At 38.3% G+C, this 23,614-nt stretch overlaps 1 protein-coding gene across 1 annotated transcript in view; it reads left to right on the top strand.

Moving 5' to 3' along the window:
• Positions 1-23,614, top strand: part of ANXA3 (annexin A3) — a 49,134-nt gene that overhangs the window by 5,495 nt on the left and 20,025 nt on the right. Inside the window, exons 3-6 of the mRNA XM_016154421.2 lie at positions 8,313-8,400; positions 14,503-14,597; positions 17,219-17,332; positions 19,451-19,541. Of these exons, the coding sequence (XP_016009907.2) occupies positions 8,313-8,400; positions 14,503-14,597; positions 17,219-17,332; positions 19,451-19,541 (388 nt within the window). The remainder of the gene's footprint in view (positions 1-8,312; positions 8,401-14,502; positions 14,598-17,218; positions 17,333-19,450; positions 19,542-23,614) is intronic.

Below are 23,614 nucleotides of genomic sequence, written 5' to 3'. Positions count from 1 at the left end.
TCTGAGAACAAATATTAAAAACGATTGTGGAAAATGATATGGCAGTTCCTCAAAAAGAGTTAAAAGTAGAACTACCATATGATCCAGCAATCCCACTTCTGTATAAACATCCAAAAGAAGTGAAAAGAGGGTCTCGAAGAGATATCTGTACTCCCATGTTCGCTAAAGCATTATTCACAATAAACAAGAGGTAGAAACAACCCAAATGTCCATCGACCCATGAATGGATAAACAAAATGTGGTCTATATATACAGTGAAATATTATTTAGCTTTAAAAAGGAAGGAAATTGTGACATATGCTACAACATAGATAAAACTTGAGGACGTTATGCTAAGTGAAATAAGCTAATAATAAAAGGACAGACTATTACATGATTTCATTTATATGAGGCATCTAAAGTAGTCAAATTCATAGAGATAGAAAGTAGAATTGTAGTTACCAGGGGCTGGGGGAGGGCGCATTGTTGCTTTGTGGGTAGAGTTTCTGTTCTGCACGTGACAAAGTTCCCGGGACCTGGTTCACAGCGTAGCGAACAGTAGTACAAGTATTGAGCTGTACACTCAAAAAGGTTCCTGTGGTAAACTTTATGTTATGCTTTTTTACCACAATAAAAACAACACTCAGATTTGTATAAATAGTCTTATCACTAAATTTTATCTATTCCCTTTCCCCTCTTACACATAAAAGCACACGTGTGTGTGCACGCGCGCACACACACACACAGAAGCAATCAGGTCCATGCTTTTCTACAAACTGTAGGTGGGTTTGTGGTTCCTGGTGTAAGGTGAGTTTACTGGAATGATCTGATCAAATTGGGTTGCAATTTCAGTCCTTACCTTTGAAGATGAAAGAGTGGCTGGTTTGCTAGGTCTGTGTGTTCTATCTAGGAGTGTTGCAACCCTCTCATTGTTTCAGATGAGGAAACAATCTATGTTGCATCACTGTTTCCTTTGTTTGAAAATGTTGAATATCTCGGTTCGGGCATGTGTTCTCCTACTTAACCCTTGATGAAAGGGCCTGATATCTTAGTGGTTTGTACTCTTATCTAAGGTCTCTTGTCAGATGATGCCTTTAGATCCAAAACAAGCACTCAGGCAACCCACAAATTAGAATACCTTAAAACATGACTCTTTATTAGGATACCATAGTAGTATTTTTTTCCATGTGTGCCTTTTACAATGCCGGCTTTCTCATGCAGATATTACGAACTCTTTCTTCCGTGGCTAATTCCAAATTTTTACAGAATAATAATAAACGTAATTACTATTATTTGAACCCTCACATTTCTCGCTCATTGATATTTCTGCAACTTTTTTAGTAAATGCGTTTTCTGCCTGTTTCCTGGGCCTGAATTTATTACAAATCAGCAGTACACCTTCCCCAGCACCCCCTCCCCATAGGAATGATTTTCAATTTGGGAATCAGATGGAGTTTTCCCAAGTAGAGTCTGACCACTCCTATTTCCAATGTTTTCTTGTATTTTAAATATATAAATATAAATATATACTTAAGACTATTTTTAGAACAGTTTCAGCAAAATTGAGAGGAAGGTACAGAGATTTCCCATAGAACGCTGACCCTTACATGCACAGACAGCCTACCCCTCTGTCGACACCCCCACCAGAGTGATACGAGTGACGAGGCTCGTTGACACATCATTGTCCAGAGTCCATGGTTACGTGACAGTTCACTCTTGGTGTTGTACATTCTATGGGCTTGGACATTTATATATTTTTAAAGACATATGAAGCTCCATTCCAACTCCAAGTAAATATACCACAATGCAGTTCTGACAAGGAGTTAGCATGGGACTCCACAGGTTTAAGGGCTCAGCCCTCACTTCAGATGCCACATGCAAGTCTTAGAGCCACCTACATTTCTGATCAATTAACTATAAATTTGGGGATTTCCATGACCATCTCAGGTTCAGTAATTCTCTTGAACGACGCACAGAACTCACTGAAAGTGTCGTTCTTATAATTACAGTTCTATTATAAAATCTATGCATAAAGTGAGGTCTGGCAGGGCCTTGGAGGCAGAGCTTCTGTGCCCTCCACCTAGGGAGTCAGGGTGCATCACCCTCGCTGGACAACAACGTGTTCACCAGCTGGGAAGCTCCTCCAAGCCTCAGAGTCCAGTGTTTACTGGGGTTTCACTACGTAGGTGAGACTGATTAAGTCACTGGCCATGGGATTGAACTCTGTCCAGTCCACTCCTCTCAGACTGCCAACCCTCTAATCAAGTCATGGCTGGTCTTCTTAGCTGCAGCCCTGATCCTAAAGCTAGCTAGGGTTCCACCTTGAGAGCCACCTCATTAGCATAAGAAAGACACTTCTGTCATTTAGGAATTTTTGGACTTCTGTGCCTGGAACCCAGGACAAAAAACAGATATATTCTTTATTATAGCACACATATATAATTCTCATTGAGGTCTACAGTTTCCAAAGCATCATGCCTTTATTTATTTATTTATTTTTCACTAAAATTATATTAACATTTGCACTGGTTATCTTGATCAGAAACTCTGTTTGGAAGTTATATCTTTAATGATAAGTAACAAGAGGAAATGAGTTAATGTTTTGTAACAAATACAGATTGGCAGGTAGAATCACTCAAAACATGGGATCCATGGAGAAGAAATAATAAAAGGGATTCCCGATGACAGAAAGGTTGGAGAAAGCTTATCTAAGGAAGAAACTCGCTAATAGGAAAAGCTAATCCATGATAATATGTTCATAGCGAGAATAGAGAGCAAGCTTCCCCTCCCCACTCGACCCTTTCTCTCCTTCTTGGGAACAAGATTGGTGCAGTTTGACACCGGAGGACACAATATTCCCATTTCTTCTCTGTAACCCAGAGGAATGACACCCGTGGTAGGGCTCCCAGGATAGGTGCAATATGCTAATGTGAGGGAGAATTTAGGAAAGGTAATGCCTTTCAAATTCTGTGGCACCATGGGTGATACCAGCCCTGGGCATTTGGATGCTGTTGGTCCTGGGTACAGGGAGTCTGTGAGAACCCTGTCCAGTTTCATATTTCTTGCTTTGGTGGGGACATCCCATTCCATCTTATCCTGGTGTGTTGCTCTTCTTGATCATGCAAATTTAATATATGTATGGGGAGAATACCTGTGTTACACACATGTGGATGTGCTGAATTTCTCTGGTCTCCTTCTAGTCTACCGCAACTCAGGGCTGTCTTTTAAAATGGACTTGTCACATCCCAAGCAGAACAGGCATCATACTTGATTAGGTATTCTTCAGCATGATTGTAACTTCCTGTCTAGTGTGTGTTTTAAACCATGTTCCCTGATGCTTCTTTAGATAAATATTGGCCCTGAGACAGTTACAAAAATGGCTCTCTGTAGGAAGTTAATGAAAAACAGGTTAGACCTGAATTTCAAATCAAAATATGAGAGCTTTGTTTCAGGACAAAGCCTGGAAAGAAATTGTGTATAACCTGAGTGAGATGAGAGAGGCTTCCTGGGAATGAATGGAATGAATTTTAAAGAGCTGTGGCTTGCCACTTCCTGACCCAAGCTTGATCACCGCGGAGCGAGGGTCTCTCTTTCGTATCTAATCATAATAAAAAGTATAATTTATCAACCTAATGAGTAGCCTTTGGAGAAGCCTGGCATATCAGAGGCAAAGAGGAAAAGAAAAAGTTTTAGATGGAGAGCAAGGAATGTGAAGGGGAAATGGTATGATTTGATTTTCTTGAAAGTCTATTTTCTGATGGATGCAAGGCAGTAGTGACAGGGAACCTTCCGTCAGCAGCGATCACTGCCAGCCTTTAGGAGAAGATGAGGCCCCTGGTATTTGCCCTGCGGGACCTGAGTGGTTACATTTTTTCCTCTTGTATCTTACTAACTACATTAGCTTCCTGGGACTGTTGTAACAAAGTGCCACAAACCGGGCGGTTTAAGACAATAGAATATTTTTGTCTCACTGGAAGTCCAAAGTCATGATGTTGGTAGGCCAGGCTCCCTTAGAAACCTATGGGGGAGTCCTTCCTCGATGCTTCCTGGCTTCTGGTGGTTTAGTGGCGATCTTTGGTGTTCCTTGGTACAACTTCAGTTTTTGCCGTTATCTTTTTGTCACCATATCACAGTCTCTCTGTATGTCTCTGTCTTCACATGACTGTCTTATGAGCACCCCAATTATATTGGATTAGGGGCCCGCCCTACACTGGTATAACCTCATCTTAACAAATTACGTCAGCAATAACCTTATATCCAAATAGATCACATTTTTGAAGTACTGTGAATTAGGACTTAAACATATCTTTTTGGGCAAAACAGAATTCAATCCATAATACCTGCTTCATTTGACCATATTTCATTTCAGGGCCTTTTATAGTAAACTTTCTTTGGTTTTGGAAACCACCTTTTACTTGAAAAATTGAGTGAGACATCTTAAGTTTCCAAATTTTGATTGCTTTTTTTTTTTAAGTCTATTCCATTTTTCCTTTTATCCTGAACTGTTGTGACATTGAGCAAAGAGTCTTCACTTCTCCCTGGCTCTTCTGAGTCCTGGAAATTTATATGAGGCTTTGACTTGAAAGCTTAACTTTTGGATATGGCCTTTACAGGGCTTTACGAAGTGAGGAGTGATTTGGCTTTTCCTCACCTTCAGAATCTACCTGCAGCAGCTGTTTTTCTTGCTCTGAATCATTAGGCTTTAAATATGTTTCTTGTTCAGTTGGATGGGCACCTTCTATTTTTCACTTTTATTCATTATTCCAAACATTAGTGTTTAACTTCCTGCAAACTCTTTGCATGAAGAAATAGGTACAGCTGGCTTTCATGAGTCCAGGACAGACTGGCCTTTCTCAGGGGTAGTATCAGACACATCCCCAGGCCCATCGTGGCCACACCAGTGGTGTCAAGGCCTCATGTGCTATGACTGACCTCCAAAGGATAGTTTTAGAAGATCAGGGAAAATTATATTGGCATGAAGAAGATGGTTCTAATGAGATGCATCCTAGCCTAGTAATTAGGAGCAAAGACTGATGAGACTGACCACTTGCCGGCTGCGCGAGCTCAGGCAAGTTACTTCAGCATCAGTTTCATCATTATCTGTGAATGAAATTTATTATGTCTGCCTTAATAAGTTTTTTTGAGGATGGAACGAGCTTATGCAGGACACATGCTTAGCACAGTGCCTGACCCATAGTTGATAGTAGTTGTTGTTAATGTAAAGAACTTTCCTGTTAGTTCCTCCTTTATTCAGACATTTCTTGCTTTAATTTCTTTTCCAAATGGTTTCAGGGTTATTTTCCTTTTGGGGCATTGGAAGGTCAAGTTTGAGAAAAGGAAAGCAACTAAATGTGTTTAAGGGATGTGTATGGAATTCTGATTATATGTGGTTTGAAAAAAAATAAAAGAAAGATTGCCAAATATTTATGCAATGTCTCATACTAGCACTGACACTTTGTTAGGGTGGTAGAGTTAGTGGGTAAACTAAGTCAGGTATTGATTAGTAATTTAAATGTCAAGGAATTAAGCTTGTAATGAAGCAGGCCATGAAAGTAGTTTTGTTAGGCTGCAAAAATGCCAACATTCCTGAAACAGTGAGCTCATCATCAAATTCTTCTTCCACACCCATAAAATAATCTAGGGCTTGTTCACTTATTTTTGCTTTGGTTTTCTGAGCAGCTGAGAATAAATAAAGCAGTGGTTTTCAAACGTTAGCAGGCATTAGAATCATCTTGAGAGGTTGTTTACAAAAAATACAAATCCTGAGTCTTAGCCCCAGAGATGTTGATTCATTAGGATAGGTGGGGCCTGAGAATTTGCGTTTCTAATAAGTTCCCAGAGGCTACTGATGCTGCTGCTGCTGATCCAGGAACCACACTTTGAGAACCACTACGTAGAATCCTGTCACGCATTGTCATGTGATAGAGCACAGGGCGTTTTAGACACAAGGAGGTAGGCTCAAATTCTGGGGCATAGTAGCAGAGTTATATTAAGCAAATACATTTTTTTTCTGAGATTGAGTTTCTTCTGTTTATAAATGGAGATGATAAAAATCCACCATTCAGGCCATTGTAAGAGTTAAATAAATTGTCTTTAAAGCACTTCGTTCACTCCCTGACATATATTTGTTTAAAAGACTCTCTTAATTACTTTTATTGTAAGATTTTTTTCATAAGTCATGTAAATATTTCTGAATGTTCTGGGTGACCAAATGTATCAAATAAATAATATTGCTTACATAAATAACTGAAGCAGTTTGAAATCACTAAGGTTTCCCTTCAGAATTCCGGAGCCATTTTTCAAGGTGTGTGTGTGTGTGTGTGTGTGTGTGTGTGTGTGTGTGTGTGTGTGTTCTATGTAGTTTTTTTTCTTTTAATTAAACAAGGAGTCCCTTCTCATTTAGTTCTTACTAAGTAGCAAATTGCATAACAGATTGGGAATTTCATCCTCTCAATTTTACATTTTGGAATTTCAGCATATTTTGATGTGTAGGTAGTACAGGACAGTGAAAAAGTCATGGCTGGAATAGAAACCCTAAGTTTTCATAATTCATGAACAATTAGAATCTGACTGCAATTTTGTCTTTTTGTATTCAGAAGCAACCATATCTCTGCATGGCACAGAATCATCCGGGGAGCTTCATAAATGTGTAATATCTACCTTATTTTTACCTCATTTTTAAGAAATATAATTTAATATGTCCATGGCAGGGCTTGGTCATATGCATTTTAAAGAATCATCTCAGGTGATTCAGAGAGCACATTTCAAGAAAGACTAGGAATGGGTTTGCAATGGTCAGGACTGCATTCAAATTGAGATTCTACTGTTTAATATGACAAGATAATGTGACAAGGATTTAACTAGCCATGTGGACTTGACTGATTCTCTGATCTTCTTAATTCTTGGTGTCTTGTATGTGAAATGTGTCACTCTTACTCATTCACCAGGACTGTTATGCAGGTTACAGTTAATGTATATAAAGTGCTTGCCACAGTGCTGGGCACGTAGCACTCAAATGCTGTAATATTGTGTTGCTTCCTCTAAAATGCCACACATTGAAGATGGACACATAAGATAAACACAAAAGTTCATACATGGATAGAATTGAGATGAAGCCAATTGGTTCTGTGAATCCCTAAATTATTTATGAAGCCTTGGAGAAAGATAATTCTCCAAAGATTGTGTTGAAGTGACTGATTTCTTACAGGTGCCTTCAGATCAGGCATATTCACATCTATTTTCTGACTCATAATTACTTTTTTAGTATCAAAATCTTTATTTTGGAAACCGTAAGATTAAATGATGTTTGATTGTATTGAAACAAATTGTTCAATCTAATCTATTAAATCAACAGACTATCATTTTTTACTGTGCCAGAACATTAATTTTCCATTCATTTTAATGACAAGATAATATCTTTTCATGAAAATATTAAGTACTTCAGGGGAGCCTAAATGAAGACGTAGTAACACAAGATAACAGAGCCAATATTATTCAGTGATGGGATAGGAAAATCAGTTTAGAAAGAAAACATACCTGTAAAGATAAATTTTTATTCAAAGAATTAGAAAATACCATATAAGTACATGCTTACTTGGATTTTTCTCAACATCTTTGTGGCTGTTCTGTAGTCACACAAGCAGTTTTAAGATATTCTTTCTGTAGGATGGTCTTTCGTAACTTAGTGACATGTTTCTAATTTATGTTTTTAAAATTAGTATCATGGCATTTGTCATCCCCATACTGTTCCTGAAGATCTACGTCAGTGGAGCTTTCAGAACAGGATTTATCAACCACAATTGCACATCTGTTAAACAAAGCTTAACAACAGGTCGTCCTAATGGGGTTTTCATTTATGGATCCTTTAGTGTAGTGTTCCCTAAGAACAATGATCATATTAATTACAACCTCTTGAAGTCTGTAAACCACAATTACTTCTGTATAAGCTGCAGTGAAGAGCTTTGAATTATCACTTGAAAACGAAAAGAATGTAGGAAATTTGAACTTTCTCCTTGCTTTGATACAGATGCTAATTTAAAGCAAGTATTCTTCAGTCACCAGAATTAACACAATTCATTGCCCTAGAATGAATGTTTTATATTCCTCATTTGTTACAGAAGAAGAAAAAAAAGAGAGGCCTCTTTACATATGTGGTAGATGTCATATTACCAGCATTTCTAGGGGCAGGAGACTCTTTCTTGAACCACTCTTGAAGGGATAAGAAGGTGTTCAAATTGTGGGTTTGTTACAGGTTTCCAATATGCATATGGGAATATGCATTTAAACAAAGATGTCGTTTTGAACTAGCGGGACTGTCAAATATCTCCTTCTAGGTTGGGCATCGAGGGACAGTGAGAGATTATCCAGGCTTTAGCCCATCAGTGGATGCCGAAGCGATTCGTAAGGCAATCAGAGGAATTGGTGAGTAATACTTTACATTTCCTTTCTTAATATTGAAGCAAATCTAAAAAGTCACCATCTAATAGTGCAATAGCTCATTTTGCCCAAGTTGGCTTACTCAATTAGAAAAATTATAAGGTACTTTTTAAAATTGTGAGATAATAAGGAAAAGTATAAGGAACTCAGTTTTATTAAATATTAAAATTTGCCATATTTACTTAATATTAAACACTACCATTGCAATCATTGCTACCAACAACAGTAATTATCATAATTATTGTAAATCATTAGAGATACTGTGCTTGCCAGTTCTTTCTGGAGCTAATTACCATGAAAGTTGTAATTCCAAAACTACATATGTGTGCACATAGTGCTTTACATGGTCTCAGACAGTCTACATTGAAATCATACTGCATACATTCTTCTGTAACTTGTTTTTATCCCTTAACATTGTGCTTTTAAGATTTATCCATGTGGATATGTTTAGCTCTAGTTCATTAATTTTAACTGCATAGTAGTCTATTGAATTACTATATCATAAGATGGAAATATTGATGGAACTTCTAAATTGCCTACAATTCTTTTCTATTACAATATAAAAATACTGCATTGAATATTCCTGCTATGTCTCCTGTGCACGCTTGCTAGCATTTCTCTAGAATATAACAATAAATATTTCTAGGTTGAAGAAGATGTTCATCTTCAAATTAGAAATGTTGCCAAACTGCTCTCTGAAATGAATATACAAATTAGCAATTCTAGCAACAATAAATGAGACTTTTCTCTCTATATTCTCACCAATACTTGCTAAGGTCATGCGTGTATCTCACTCTTCATATGTATTTATTTATCTCCTTTCTCCTCCACATCCTCATCACTGATATGGTTAAGCATCATTGATTTCCTTCCTCTTCCCTTAATGGCTTCTTCATATCTTTTATCCATTTTTTGGTTGGATTGTCGTCTTCACAATTTGCAGGATTTTTCTAAAATAAAATCTGTATACCAAACTTGAAAAAACATAATTTAAAACATTTTTTTCAATTACAGTTGGTATACAGTATTAATTAGTTTCAGGTGCACAACATGGTGACTTATATATAACCTTTATATAACTTATAAAGTAATCACCCCATTAAGTCTAGTACCCATCTAACACCATACATAGTTATTTCAATATTATGGACTATATTCCTTATGCTATACTTTACATCATTGTGACTATTTTGTAATTACCAATTTGTATTTATTAATCCCTTCCCCTTTTTCACTCATTCTCCCAACACACGCACCCCCACCCCCTACCACACACACAATCTGGCAACCATCAAAATGTTCTGTACATCTATGAGTTAGTTTCTGTTTTGTTGGTTTATTTTGTTCTTCAGATTCCACATGGAAGTGAAATTCCATGCCATTTGTCTTTCTGTTTGTTTTATTCCACTCAGCATAGTATGCTTTAGGTTCATCCATATTGTTGCAGATGGCAAATTTCATTTTTTTTCTGGCTGAGTAATATTCTATCGTATATGTGTGCCACCTCTTCTTTATCCATTCACCTGTTGATGGACACCCAGGTTGCCTCCATATCTCGGCTATTGTAAATAATTCTGCAATGAACATATGGATTCCCATGTCCCTTTGAAGTAGTGTTTTGGGTTTGTTCAAGTAAATACCCAGAAATGGGGTTACTGGGTTCTTCTTTGTCTCTTGTTATAGCCTTTGTTTTAAAGTCTATTTTGTCTGGTATAAGTATTGCTACCTCAGCTTTTTTGTTTGTTTGTTGTTTCTTTTTTCATGAAATATCTTTTTCCATCCCCTTACTTTCAGTCTGTGTGTGTCTTTCAATCTGAAGTGAGTCTTGTAGGCAGCATATGTAAGGGGCATGTTTTCTTATTCATTCAGCCACTCTATCTTTTGATTGGAACATTTAATCCATTTACATTTAAAGAAATTAATGTTAGATATGTAGTTATTGCCATTTATTCATATTTTTAATCTTTTTTTTAATAATTTTTTTAAGGAAGTCTCTCTAGCATTTCTCTTAATATTGTTTTGGTGTTGAAAAACTCCTTTAGTGTTTTCTTTTCTAGGAAGCTCTTTATCTCTCCTTCATTTCTAAGTGATATCCTTGTTGGGTAGAGTAATCTTGGTTGTAAGTTCTTGCTTTACATCACTTTAAATATTTCATGCCTATCCCTTCTGGCCTGCAAAGTTTCTGTTGAGAAATCAGCTAATAGTTCTATGGGAGCTCCCTTGTAGATAACAAATTGCTTTTCCGATTCTCTCTTTGTCTTTAACCTTTGGCATTTTAATTATGACGTGTCTTGGTGTGCGCCTCTTTGGGTTCATCTTGTTTGAGACTCTCTTTGCTTGCTGGGCTGTGTGTCTATTTCCTTCTCCAGGTTAGGAGTTTTCCATTATTATTTCTTCAGATAGGTTTTCAATTTTTTGCTCTCTGTTTTATCCTTCTGGTATGATGTAAAAGTTGGTACTCATTATACTGTCCCAGAGGCTCCTTAAATTGTCCTCATTTTTTTGGATTTTTTTTCTTATTGCTGTTCTGATTAGGTGTTTTCTCCCACCTTATTTTCTAAATCACTGATTTGATTCTCTGCTTTATCTAATCTATGTTGATTCCCTCTAATGTATTCTTTGGTTCAGTTATTTTATTATTTACTTTTGATTTTTAAAAACGTTTTTTATCTCTTCATTAAGGTTCTCACTGAGTTTAACTACTCTTCCCCTAGGTTTATTGAGCATCCCTATAACCAGTGTTTTGAACTCTGGTAGATTGCTTATCTCCATTTTTTTTTTTTTCTGGAGCTTTTTTCTGTTCTTTTATTTGGGGTATTTCTTTGTCTCCTTATTTTGGCTGCCTCCCTGTATTTGTTTCTATGTATTAGGTAGAGCCGATATGTCTCCCAGTCTTAGTAAAGTGGCCTTATGTAGTAGGTCTCCTGTGAGGCCCAGTAGCATCGTCCTCCCTGGTCACCTGGGCTAAATGCTCCAGGTGTGTTCCTTATATGGATTGTGTATGCCCTTGGTTGCTATTTGCACATCAATTGAAGGGATTAACTCTTGAGCTGATTGGTTTTGAGGACTGACTGGTGAGGGGCTGACCAAATGGAGCAGGATTTGATTTCATGGGGCTCTGGTGCCTGCTAAGTCTGCCATTTGGGTGTGTCGTCCTTGGATACAGTCTGGGTGGTGCTCCAGCTCAGTCTGAAGCTGGTCATTAGGCATACCACTCTGAGGCCACCTGAGAGGGGCTCCAGCTGCAGCCTGTGCTCTGCTTGGGCTACCTGGAAAGAGTCACGAAGCAATCTGCAGATGGCTGCCACTCATGCTAGGCTTGGAGGTGTCTTGAGAGGCCAATTTGTAAACCAAGGCTGGTAGCTGCTGGTGCCTGGCTTGAGGCTGCTCAGCAAGAGATATAGGTCATGCCGAGACCAGATGCTGCTTATTTGCAATTTGCAAACTTTTGAAAGATTTTAGGAAATCTGAAGCATGATCCAAGACAGGCCATTTGTATAGAATAGCCACTGGAAGTGTCTTGGATGAGCCTGCAAGTTGAGTGAGGCAGGGTCTCAGGATATCACCAGGTCAGGGCAACCAGTTTTAGCCAGGTTGATGGAGACTCAGCAATGGTGGCTGCCTGCATCTGCCTGCTTGGAGAGGGCAGGACTCAACAAAGAAACAGTGGATTCTGCCAGCATTTTTGTCTTGGAGAAAGCTGCCCCTTCAGCTCCCACCCTGAAGCAAGACTATGTATGTCCCTTTCAAGCTTCTGCTTCAGCACTGGAGCTCAGAGCGAGTGAGTCCATCAGTGAGTACATATGCTTGCAGACCCTTTAAGAACATCCATGACTGAAGACATCCTCCATCTCTTAGCCACAATCCCGGCACTGGAACCTGGGGCTGGGACCCTATGCTCCTCTGGGGGAACCTCTACAACTGAGATATCCCTCCTGATTTTTAACTACCACACATGGGTGTGGGACTGGCTAGTTCCATGTCTCCATCATTCCTACAAGTCTTGAGGCTGCCTCTTATGTATATCTCTAGTTGTAGGACTTCTGTTCAGCTATACTTTGGGTGACTCCCAATGATGGTTGTTCTGTAATTTAGTTGTAATTTTGATGTGGTTCTGAGAGGAGACAAGCGTTTACCTACTCTGGCATCTTAACTGAAGCTACCCCAATATTTTTTAAATTATAAGCCATAAAAATATCTTTTTCCAACCTGTGGTTCTTTTCTAACATTTGTTATGGTAAATTTTATTGCAAGCATATGAGTCTGAATGCTTGAGAGAGGTTTGGACCAGAGAGAAATATACATGTTTTAGAGTCAGAGGTTTGGGTTCAGATTTCTGTTGTATCCATGATCCAGATTGTTGCTCCATGGAGAAAGTCAGAGTTCTTTCATAGGAAACAGATCCATGATTCATCTCAGTCTCTCATGACATTAAATCAGTACCCACTGTTATTGGCCATGATCTTCCTATATATTCATATGCTAAAGAAGTCTCCATAAAGCATCTGACCAAGATCCCAATGACCTATTGTATGAGCAAAGGGGTGTAAACTTCATTCTGAAGATTTCAGAGAGCCATTATAATTTCAACCAAGGGATCAATATTATCAGATGCATTTTAAAAAGATTTTCTTAGGTAGTAATATATGGTATGTATTAAAATGAGGTCATATTAGGAGGATGTTGAAGTTTCTGGGTGAAAAATGATGAGTGCAAAGTGGCAGAGGAGAGGACAAATTCACGAGGTGCAGATGATTGCTACCATGTAGGGAGCAAGGAAATTAAAGGAGTATAGGATGACTACCAGGATTTTTGGTTAGATGACTACATTCATAATGTATCATTGATAAGGGAATAGGTTGAAAGACAAGTTAGAGAGGAAGTAGAATGAGCTCAACCTGGATCATGCTGAGATTGAGATACTTGTGCAGTTGGAGGTGTCTAGGCACGCACCAACAGTCATGACATTACAAGTCCAAGTTAATACTCAGACTCACAGGAAAAAACTAGGCTTTAATATAATTTTGTGTTTTTTTAACTGTATAGAATACAAGACCAGAGACACAGTGAGGCAATATCTTCCACTGGGAGACTTAGTAGCTAACCAAGTACACTGTTTCTTTTGCTCCATCAGTGATGTAGAGTGTGTACTGTTCATTGTTAAGGGCATGTGTCGCCAAGATGTGTGTGGGTCATGTAAATACAGAGAAGTTGACCCTTGAATTCCAATTGATCTTTTATACCATTCTAGTCATGCATGCCCAAGGTGAGCAAGCTAACTCATAGCTCCTCAGCCTAGTTTAGTCCTCTACTGCTAAGGAGGCTGACACAACTCCCACATGATCTTAATACTATAATTACCGGAAAACTAGTGATCTTGAGGTCACTCTCAGGCAGGCCAGCATTAGCCCTAGCCTAATGTTAATCTTCACTCCAGTGGTTAAGTATCTATGGGTCTGGAATGCCTGAGAGAGATAGGGACTAGAGAGAGATTTATATGTCAGAAATTTGGGTTCAAATTCCTTCTGTACCACTTAAAAGCTGCATGACTTTGTCAAATGAGGTAAGTTTTCTAAGTGTTAGTGTCTTTATCTTTAGGACAGCTTATTCATACCTACCGTCTAGAGCCCCTATGACCATTAAATATGACAGTGAATAAAAAGTGCCTAGTACATGGTAGGTTCTCAATAAATGTCAGTTTCTTTTTTTCTAGAGAAAAGGAGATTTTTATATCAAGTATGGAGATAAGAAGGAGAAAAAAAGTGATAAGACAGGACCTGAACCTCATACGGGTGAAAAAAATCTAGTTCAAAAGCAGCATATTTCTTTTTTAGCTGCTCCCTCTGTCATAGGAATACGTGGGCAAGGATTGTTTTATCCCTCCCTCAACTATCCAAATAAAGCTAATTTTCTTTTCCAAAAGCCAGGCAAAGAAAGATTTCAATCCAGTAAGAATCTTGAAATTAAAAATTTAAACACTTTGCTGTCTGCATTCATTTCAGACCATTAATCATTTTTCTTTTATTCATGACAGATATTAAGCAACTTTGGGTCTATGGTGAGTAAAATTATTTTTGTTTCACTTAGGAACTGACGAGAAAACACTCATCAGCATTCTGACTGAGAGGTCAAATGCACAGCGGCAGCTGATTGTTAAGGAATATCAAGCCACGTATGACAAGGTACATTTTGATTAACATTACAGGCAGTAAAGAGCTAATCACTGATAAACCAGGGGTGTTCCCACAGGATTCTGTCCACTGATCTTTTGTTCGAGGCCTAGTGTAACAGATAGTACCCTGTGTTCCCAATCAACAGCCTGAAATATGAGTCTTCATTTTTCCCTTAACTGGCTGAATGGCCATTTAATCTTTCTGGGCCTCAATTTCTTCACCTGTTAAACAAGGAAGGTTGCCTTAGATTGTTGACTCTAAACCAGAAATGATTTCTCTCTCTAGAAAATATTTGACAGTGTCTCCAGACATTTTGATTATGACAGCTAGTGGAAGGGAGAGGAACAGTTCTGACATCTGAGTGTGCGGAGGTCAAGGATGCTGCTAAACAGCCTACAATGCACAAGAAAGCCCCCATAACAAGGAATTATCTGACCGATATCAGAGAATTCCTATCTCAATGATCTTCAGTTTTTTCCCCAACTTTAACATGTTTATGCAATTATAGATTTAATTCATTCAGCAAATAAAAACTTGCTAAGTACCAGAAATGATATAAGAACTATATAAGAACATTTTGAGTGTCTTTATCACACAGTTAATTTGTTCAATAATTAACTACTCTTTGTCAGGTATTACTCTGTGTCAGAAGATACCCTAGACATGAGAGATTGACTGGTATAATAAGCAGATCCTCTTTTCTTTCATGGAGCTAACATTCTATTAGAAAAATAATTACTAAAATAAATTCAGATATTGGTAAGTGCTATGAAAGAATTTAAATGGGTGATTAACAAGGAATGACTGGTGAATAGCTCCTTTAGATCAGGTGGTGAAGAAAGGTCAATGAGGGCTTATTACCTTACTTTCAACCAAGATTAAAAACACTAAGGATTCGCTCTGATCTGGGGGAAGAGCATTTCAGACAGAGAATAGCAAATGTAAAATCCCTGAGGCAAAACATGCTGGGAATATTTAAGAAACAGAAAGAGTTCCAATATGGCAAGAGTATAAAAAGTAAAGGGGAGAAAAGGGAAGAAATGGGGTTGGAGAGAGGTTTAAAATATACTGAGCCTTGGGGTCTTGGTACAAAATTTAGATTTTATTTTAAGAACAGTAGAGAACCACTGGAGGTTTGTAAGCAAGGGAATAATATGATCTAACATATTTTTGTAAGATTATTTTAGCTGTGGCAGCTAATGAACTATGGAGGAGAAAGAATGATAACAGCGACCAGTCAGGCTATTCGGGTCCAGGTGAGAATGGAGAGTGTCTAGTGAACAACCACAGGCAGTTCAGGCATCTCCTCTTGAAAGTGTTCTCCAAGCCCCCGGACTCCACTGAAACACTGTGCTTAGATACTTAACTTTCACACTTTATAAGATACTTAACATATTATATTGAAATTTTATCTTCGAATATTTCTGTTTTTCCTATTACAGCATAATGTACTAGTGGTAAGGTTTGTGTCTAACCCACATTTAAATGCCTAGTGGGAGCCAGGTAAACATTTGTCGAATTAAATGAATGGCCAAATTTCTAGGCAAGGCAACACACTCACCTATAGGGAACATAAATGATCCATTGGCCGTTCAGGATTTCCAAAATAGTGGGGAAGGATCAAGGTGAAGGGTAACAACCATTTCTCACAGTGAAATATAATGAGAGCATGTGAAATAAGTTTCAGTTGGAAGGTCTTGGGCTGAGAACAGATGGTAGTGGAATTTAGCGTTTAGAGAGGAAACACCCTGCGGCAATTAAAGCAGAGCTAGTGACACTTGGTTCCACCATTTGCATGTGATTTGCATGTGATTTGCACGTAGGAGCATAACCTTCCCCACACAGGGCTCCCCAGTGGCATGGTAGACCCTGGTCTGTGTCCACATTTTCATAGCAGTCTGGGAGGCTGCCAGCCTGTTTCAGAGCTGAAAATAATCAAGAGCAGGAAAAATAATTATTCAGTAACACTCCTTTAAATATTGGAAATAGAAACCGTGTTACCTGCCTTCAAGCAGGGGAGATGGATCACACTTATGTAATGTGTGGAAACAGCACTATAGGACACTATCAATAGGTAATGTGTGACCCATCACCACATTTAGGGTTTTCCCTGCTGTTGTTGCCAGAAAACTGCTTTTGATGCCTCCAAGTTTTACTCTCTTACCGGAGGCAAATGACCAGCCGCTGTCTTCCCTTCTCTCTTCTCTTTGAAGCTCTTTGGCAGTCACTGACAAGCAAGGCAGGAAGAGGACACCTACCAATGAAGTTGGGTGTGAATTGCAGGGCTCCTCCTTCTCTTCCTCTTTCCTTACCCCAACTGACACATTTAGAGTATCAAGGGCCTAGAAGGTGCATCTGAATACTCAGTTCCTATCTGCAGCATTCACAGAACCCCTCCACTGGCTTTCTTTCAGAAAAATATTCTGTAAAACAAAACATTTTTAAAGCGATCATAAAATGCAGGTTGATATCCATAGAAATATTTTCACCATTTATGTTTTTTCCCCTGTGGATGGGAATATTTTTGTCTGAATTGTTACATATGTTCATCTTTTACCAGGTAACTTTAGAGAAAGAGAAAGGAAGAGTATGTCATACTTAACCTTTTTTTAAATTTTTTTTTATTTTAGGAACTGAAAGATGACTTGAAGGGCGACCTCTCTGGCCACTTTGAGCATCTCATGGTGGCCCTCGTGACTCCTCCAGCAGTATTTGATGCAAAGCAGCTGAAGAAATCCATGAAGGTAAGAGCCCTACACAAGCCATTTCTGCCCAGAATTTGACTTTCTACCAGTGAGCTTTTGCTATGAACTTGAGACGTGGGTGTAAATGTGATAGATTTCGATGTCATTTCTGTGCTCTCCAGGTGGCAGAACCGTCCTGAAATGGATAGCAGTTGTGGAACCTTGAGCCCACATTTTCCTGGGGCTGAAAGGATATTGTCATATCCTAATTTTGTTTGTTTGTTTCTGACCTGAGGAGTCATATTCTCCATTTTGTTGTCACTGAGAATAAACGGCACCATCAAAAAACCATTGCTTAAACCAAAAACTTTATCTTTAATACCTTGCTTTTCCTTATTCTTCAGAGCTCCCAAGTCTATCTGCAGGTCCATTAGCTTTATTCCAAAATTTATCAAAAATATGTGCACATCTCTCAAAATCCATTGCTAACATTGTATGTAGTTCAACCACCATCATCTCTTGACTGGACGATATCGATAGCCTCCTAACTAGTCCTTTTGCCTCCATATTTGCCCACCTTAAATTTATTCACATAGAATAGCCAAAATTACTTTTATAAAGTTACTTTTAGGATCAAATTATACTATTCACCTGCATAAATTGCCAATGGCTTTGAATACTTAAAATCCAGACTTCTTACTGTGACCTTCATCACCCAACACAGTCTGACTCCTGTCTATCTCTCTGACTTTTAAAAATTGTATCTGTATCATTCAGGGTTCCTCAGAGAAGCAGAACCAGTAGGCAGGAGATTTATATTATGAAATTTATTGCAAGGAGTTGATTACATGATTTTGAAGCTGGCTAGGCAAATTCAAAATCTGAAGGGCAGGCCGGAACTCTTGGCATCATCTTGAAGATGATGCCCACAAGTGGAATTTCTTCTTCAGAGAAGCCTGAGCTCTTAAGGCTTTCAACTGACTAAATTAGGCCTACTTAGAATATCTAAGATAATCTCCTTTACTTGAAGTCAATTGATAATGGACTTTAGTTATATCTAAAAAACACCTTCACAGCAACACATAGATGAGTGTTTGATTAAATAACTGAGGACTGTAGCCTGGCCAGGTTGACACATAAAACTGACCATAATGCCCTATCCTCCCTCAGCCCCCTGACCAGCTCAATTCAACAAAGGTCAAGCTTAAGATCCAGCAATTATGTCTTTATCCCAGTCAGCTAAAAAGAGTAAGGGACAAAGGTTCACCCTTGATTTTTAGGGACTCTCAAAAATTGTACATGATACTTCACATAAAGTCCATTGATCAGAATTTAGTTATGTGGATAAACCTAGCTCTAAAGAAAGGTGAGAAATATGGCATTTATTTAGGTAGCTATGTGCTAAGTTAAAATTTAGGAGTTCTTTTACTAAGCAAGGAAGATAAAAGAAATATTGGATCCATTCAATTTTGCTGAGAACTTAAAATTGCTCAAAAAATTGTGTATTTAAAAATAAATTAATTCGTAAGTCTTAAAGGAGCGATATTAGGGACAGCTAGGAATCTCTACCACAGAGGACAAAATTCAGCCTCTGTTCCTATGTTCCACTGGCCTTCTTAGAACAAGTCCTCCTGTAAATCACTGCTCTTAGAATCACAGTGTGATTCAGTGACCTGAGTATAGACCAAAGCTCTGGAATACCTAGTCTTCAAACTGAGTGGGCCCGTGACGTACATTATTGAAGCTTTAAAAATCTCCCTGGATGAAAAGGATGACACATGCTAACCTACCTAGAATGTTGGTGTAGGGGTGAACACATTCAAAAGAATTAAAGAATTGCAGAGCCCTTTCTAAATATAATGGCATGTTGAATGCTCACTTCTGATCTTAAATGACATAGGCTTTTCCTTTTATACTATTTCTTAGAATCATTCAGTTGATTTTTACCTTAGAGTATAATTTTTTTTGAAAATTTCAATGTCAGTTACCTCCACATGATTTGTGTTATTTTAATTATAAAATATGGAAAATTAGAAAACTGCTTTAGAGCAATATAGGACTGTATGGTGATTTATTCAACATTGGTCTTTTCATCTGTTTAAAACAAGCTATTAAGACTGAAATGCATGAAACTAAGTTTTTAAGTCTTCATAAAATAGACTTCCTTTTCCTTTTTAGGGCGCTGGAACAAATGAAGATGCATTGATTGAAATCTTAACCACCAGGACAAGCAGACAGATGAAGGAGATTGCTCAAGCCTACTACACAGGTGATCTTATTTTCTCCTTACCTTTCCCACTGTTCACATATGTATGAGCCAATGTTACTTTCCCCAGAAACTCACCAATCTCTTTTTCACAAGGCATTTTGAGAAGACAAGACATACAAAGGAGGACATGTTCTAAAATGGGATAAGGTCTGTGGATTTTCATAGAAAATTTAAATGTGATCAAGCTAGAAACTGCTACATAACAATGGCATTAGCACTTTGCTCTCAGCAATCACTACTTAATTGAATCAACTATTTTCACCAGTGTAAGAGAGTCAAATCATTGTATTAACATGTTAAATATTAACATGTTAAAAACCACTTAGATTGGCCTGGTGATTTTTGGTGTGGGAAATTAAATGTCGAGCATGTGGATTCAGTATAATTAGTTAAAATCTTAATAGTCTGTCAGCTGTGTAAAAATTAGAAAGCATCTGCATTGCAATTCTGACACTAACTACCCTTGGTTAGCATAACTTCACAAGTTAGAGCACAGGCCCCAGGAGGCTACCCTCACTTTCCACACCAGCTACAAGCTCAGGTATTACTAGGCCACATGCACTTATGACCAATGGCTACAAATTCAGGGGTTCTCACTACTCCCTCAGGTTCAGTAGCTGACTGGAATGACTCACAGCACTCAAGAAAGTGCTATACTCACAATTACAGTTTTACTATAAGGAATATAAACCAGGGCCAGTCAAATGAAGAAATGCATAGGGAGAGTCTAATAGGGTCCCAAATGCAAAGCTTCCATATCTTCAGGATGTGTGACCCTCCCAGCACATCAATGTATAGTTACCAACCGGGGGAAGCTCACTTGATCTTCGGTATCTAGAGTTTTTATTGGGGTTTCACTACGTAGACCACTTAATTGAATCATTGGCCACATGACTGAACTCTTCTCCAGTTGTCTTCCTCCCCCTAGAGGTCAAGATGATATCATATGGCTCAAAGCTTGACCTCTCTATCACATGGTTGGTCTTTCTGGTGTGACCAGCTCCTTAATCACTCAGATCCTAAGTCATCGTGTCAGTTAAAACTCGGATGTGGTTCATGGGACCTGCCACAAATAACAAAGACGGACCTATTATTTTGGAAATTCCAAGGATTCAGAGGTTAAATCCAAGGAATCAGAGACAATTACCAGCCCAATTCTATTTATAAACAGCCCCTGGAGCCCTCCCCAAGTACCTTGAGGGATCCATGTTTCTCTGTTTGTATATTGGGAACCTTTTGCAGTGGGAGAGGTCCAAAGAAGGGATATAGTGGCCCCCATATGGGTGTTAGAGAGGTTACTTTGAAAAATTCTCATTAGATGGTAAATATGTCAATGATAGGGAAGTGGCTGCTTTGTTATGGTTGTGCTAATCAGAGTCTAGTTAGAAAAATAGAAATAACACTAGTTTTTTAACAGAGCTAATTAAATGTTGAGAATTGCTTAAACACCTTTTAGAGGACGGAAAAAAACAACTAGGGAACACAGGTGTAGCTTATGGGTATAACCCCTAGGACTAGGACAACAAAGGAAAGAGGTCAGGGTTTTCAGAAACTAGAAGCTCAGAAGAGCTTCTTGCAGGTGTTAGTGCATCAGGGGAGAGGCTTAAGGAACTGGAGTTCAGATCTCTGCAAAGAGCTCCATCTAGCTGGAGCTGCCTACCCTCATGGGGGTGCAAAGTGACTTATTCTAAGAGCCTGGAGACAACTACTTCTGTCAGGGGGAAGCCTTTCACTGACATGAAAGCAAGGAAATAGCATGTTCTTTCCTCCTGCTCCTTCCGGTCTCCCTCTATCCCAACCTTTTGGTGGAATCTGTACAAAAGAGAAATGTATTATGCAAAGTCCCAAGCCCAGATGCACAAAACAGGGTATAGAAGGGTAAATTTGGAGTAGATGAGATCATTGCTTAATACCAAGCAAAATGGCTATTTGCGGGTGTTTAAAATATTTGGTTCCCTCAGTTCAACATGATTTACATATATAAAATCATCAGAGCCAAAGGCTCTATACTGAGGTTCCTTTTTACTTCCTGGTGTTTCTTAGAAAAGTTACTGTGCCATGAGATGACCTGTCCCTGGATGGCTCCCTGGAGTCCAGCACTTAAGTACAAACAATCATAGGATGTAAGCTCTTATGAAGGCAGGATTTTTGTCTGTTTTGTTCAGTGCTGTAGCTCTGATGCCCAGGACAAACAGAGGACAAATTCAAATACTTATTGAATGAATATCCTGAAGATCGAGATTGGGGTCTTAAAAGTCAAGTGAAAGTTCTAGCATTTAGAACTGTTGTTTCATAAATATGACAACTGATAATAGTTCAAAGTTACCAGATGCCCTGATACCTGTGTGTGTTAAGCTTTCTAAGGTTATAAGGAATGAGGTGTTATCTAGGGTACCTTGGTTACTAGGGATTAATGAGACACAAGAAGTAAAGAAAGGAAATAGTCTCGATCATGGATCGCCATGCTTTACAGAGATTCAGGACACAGCACTACTCCAGAGACTCAGCTGTCTTGTCACTCGCTCAGCCTTAGGCATCCATTGCTCCTTGTGCCAAAGTTCTTCTTATAGCACCTCTCTCCCCTCTGCTTCCGCTGTTCTTGACACCGCCAAGTAACTTCTCTTTCCTTACTACATGCTATTTGTCTACTCAAGATTTATATTTGCCCTTGGACTTTTTGTTACTCGTGGCTTCTGGTTTGTGACTTATTTCTGGGGTCTTTTCCCTTCTTCGTTACTCTGTTGTCTTTGTTTCTTTTTCCATACAGCTCACTCCCTGAGGGAGAAGAGTCCGTGGACTCAGGAAGGCGCTCTCTAGTAGAGAGCATTATTCTGGGCAACATTTTCTCACCAGGTCATCTCGTCGGCTGCTGGCTACCTAGAGTCAAACGCCAACCCTCTTGCAGTCAGTTGTGGAAAGAGTGATGGTGTAATATAATGTGAAATGGTGACCATGCATAAGACATCCATCAAAGGAGGCTATCAACATGGCCCTTATAAAAGGACCAGGCATTTTATGTGACTCGTGCAGTACAATGACGCGATGGAGTCGAAATAAATAGGGAGCTAAATTCTGAACTCTCTCCAGTATTCTAAAGTTAATAGTGTGTGAGAGAATACTGAATCAGGGATTAAGAACTCTAGGTTCTGCTTCAGGCTCCTGCACTATTAAAACATCATATTTAGTTTTCTGTCACATTGTACCTCAAAATTTATAAAATAGTAGTCAGGTTGCATTGAAATTATTTTCATATTTTTACTCTATTTTATATTATTTTCTATAAAATATCTGTGATAAAAGGTGTGGGGAGGCTACACGAGATCTCTATAAAGTCTTAGTGATTCTAAAATTATAAAATACTTTCTCAAATTCTCACAAATGAAAGCTTTATTCTTTGGCTTGATATTTTTAAATTTTTTTGTTCCTAATTAGAGTGATTGATAGATACAACAATTTTATGACTGTTGCTTACCTAGTATTATTATTACTTAGATAATTTATATTTATAGTGGATTTTGCTTATTCGAATTGCTCTGGAGAGTTATAAATTTCATAAAAAGATTTCATGATTTACTAAATTCATGCTGGAAGAGTTTCTATCTCAACACAGTTCTTGCTATTAGCTAATCTCATATCACTTTCTATAACTGTCTTTTATTGATTTAAAAGAACAAGCATTCATATGACTAATTTATAGAGCTCTTGAGAAAGATGCAGGCAGAGTTCAAACAGCAACCTGGTGTCAGCTACCTCCAGGTAGATCGTGGGTCCAAGCAGATGGAGCAGAACAGAGATTTAAAATTAGTGGATACTGCGCATAACAAGCTATGCAAAAGGGACTATAACTAGTCAGTACTAAAATATATGAACATACAGTTGTCATTTGTTATGGAAAATAACATCTATCTGCATGCATTAAGATTAGGGTTAGTTTCAATAAAACAGAAAAATAACAATGGCTCAGATAAGATATAGATGTATTTTTCTCGCATGTAGAAGAATTCTGGAGACAGGAATTCTAGGACTGGCAGGATAGCACCACAAAACTTTGAGCAATCCAGGCTCCTTCCTGA

Source organism: Rousettus aegyptiacus, unplaced genomic scaffold (assembly GCF_014176215.1).
Source record: "Rousettus aegyptiacus isolate mRouAeg1 unplaced genomic scaffold, mRouAeg1.p scaffold_m13_p_10, whole genome shotgun sequence".
Taxonomy (NCBI): domain Eukaryota; kingdom Metazoa; phylum Chordata; class Mammalia; order Chiroptera; family Pteropodidae; genus Rousettus; species Rousettus aegyptiacus.
This window is presented reverse-complemented; position numbering and strand designations above follow the sequence as displayed.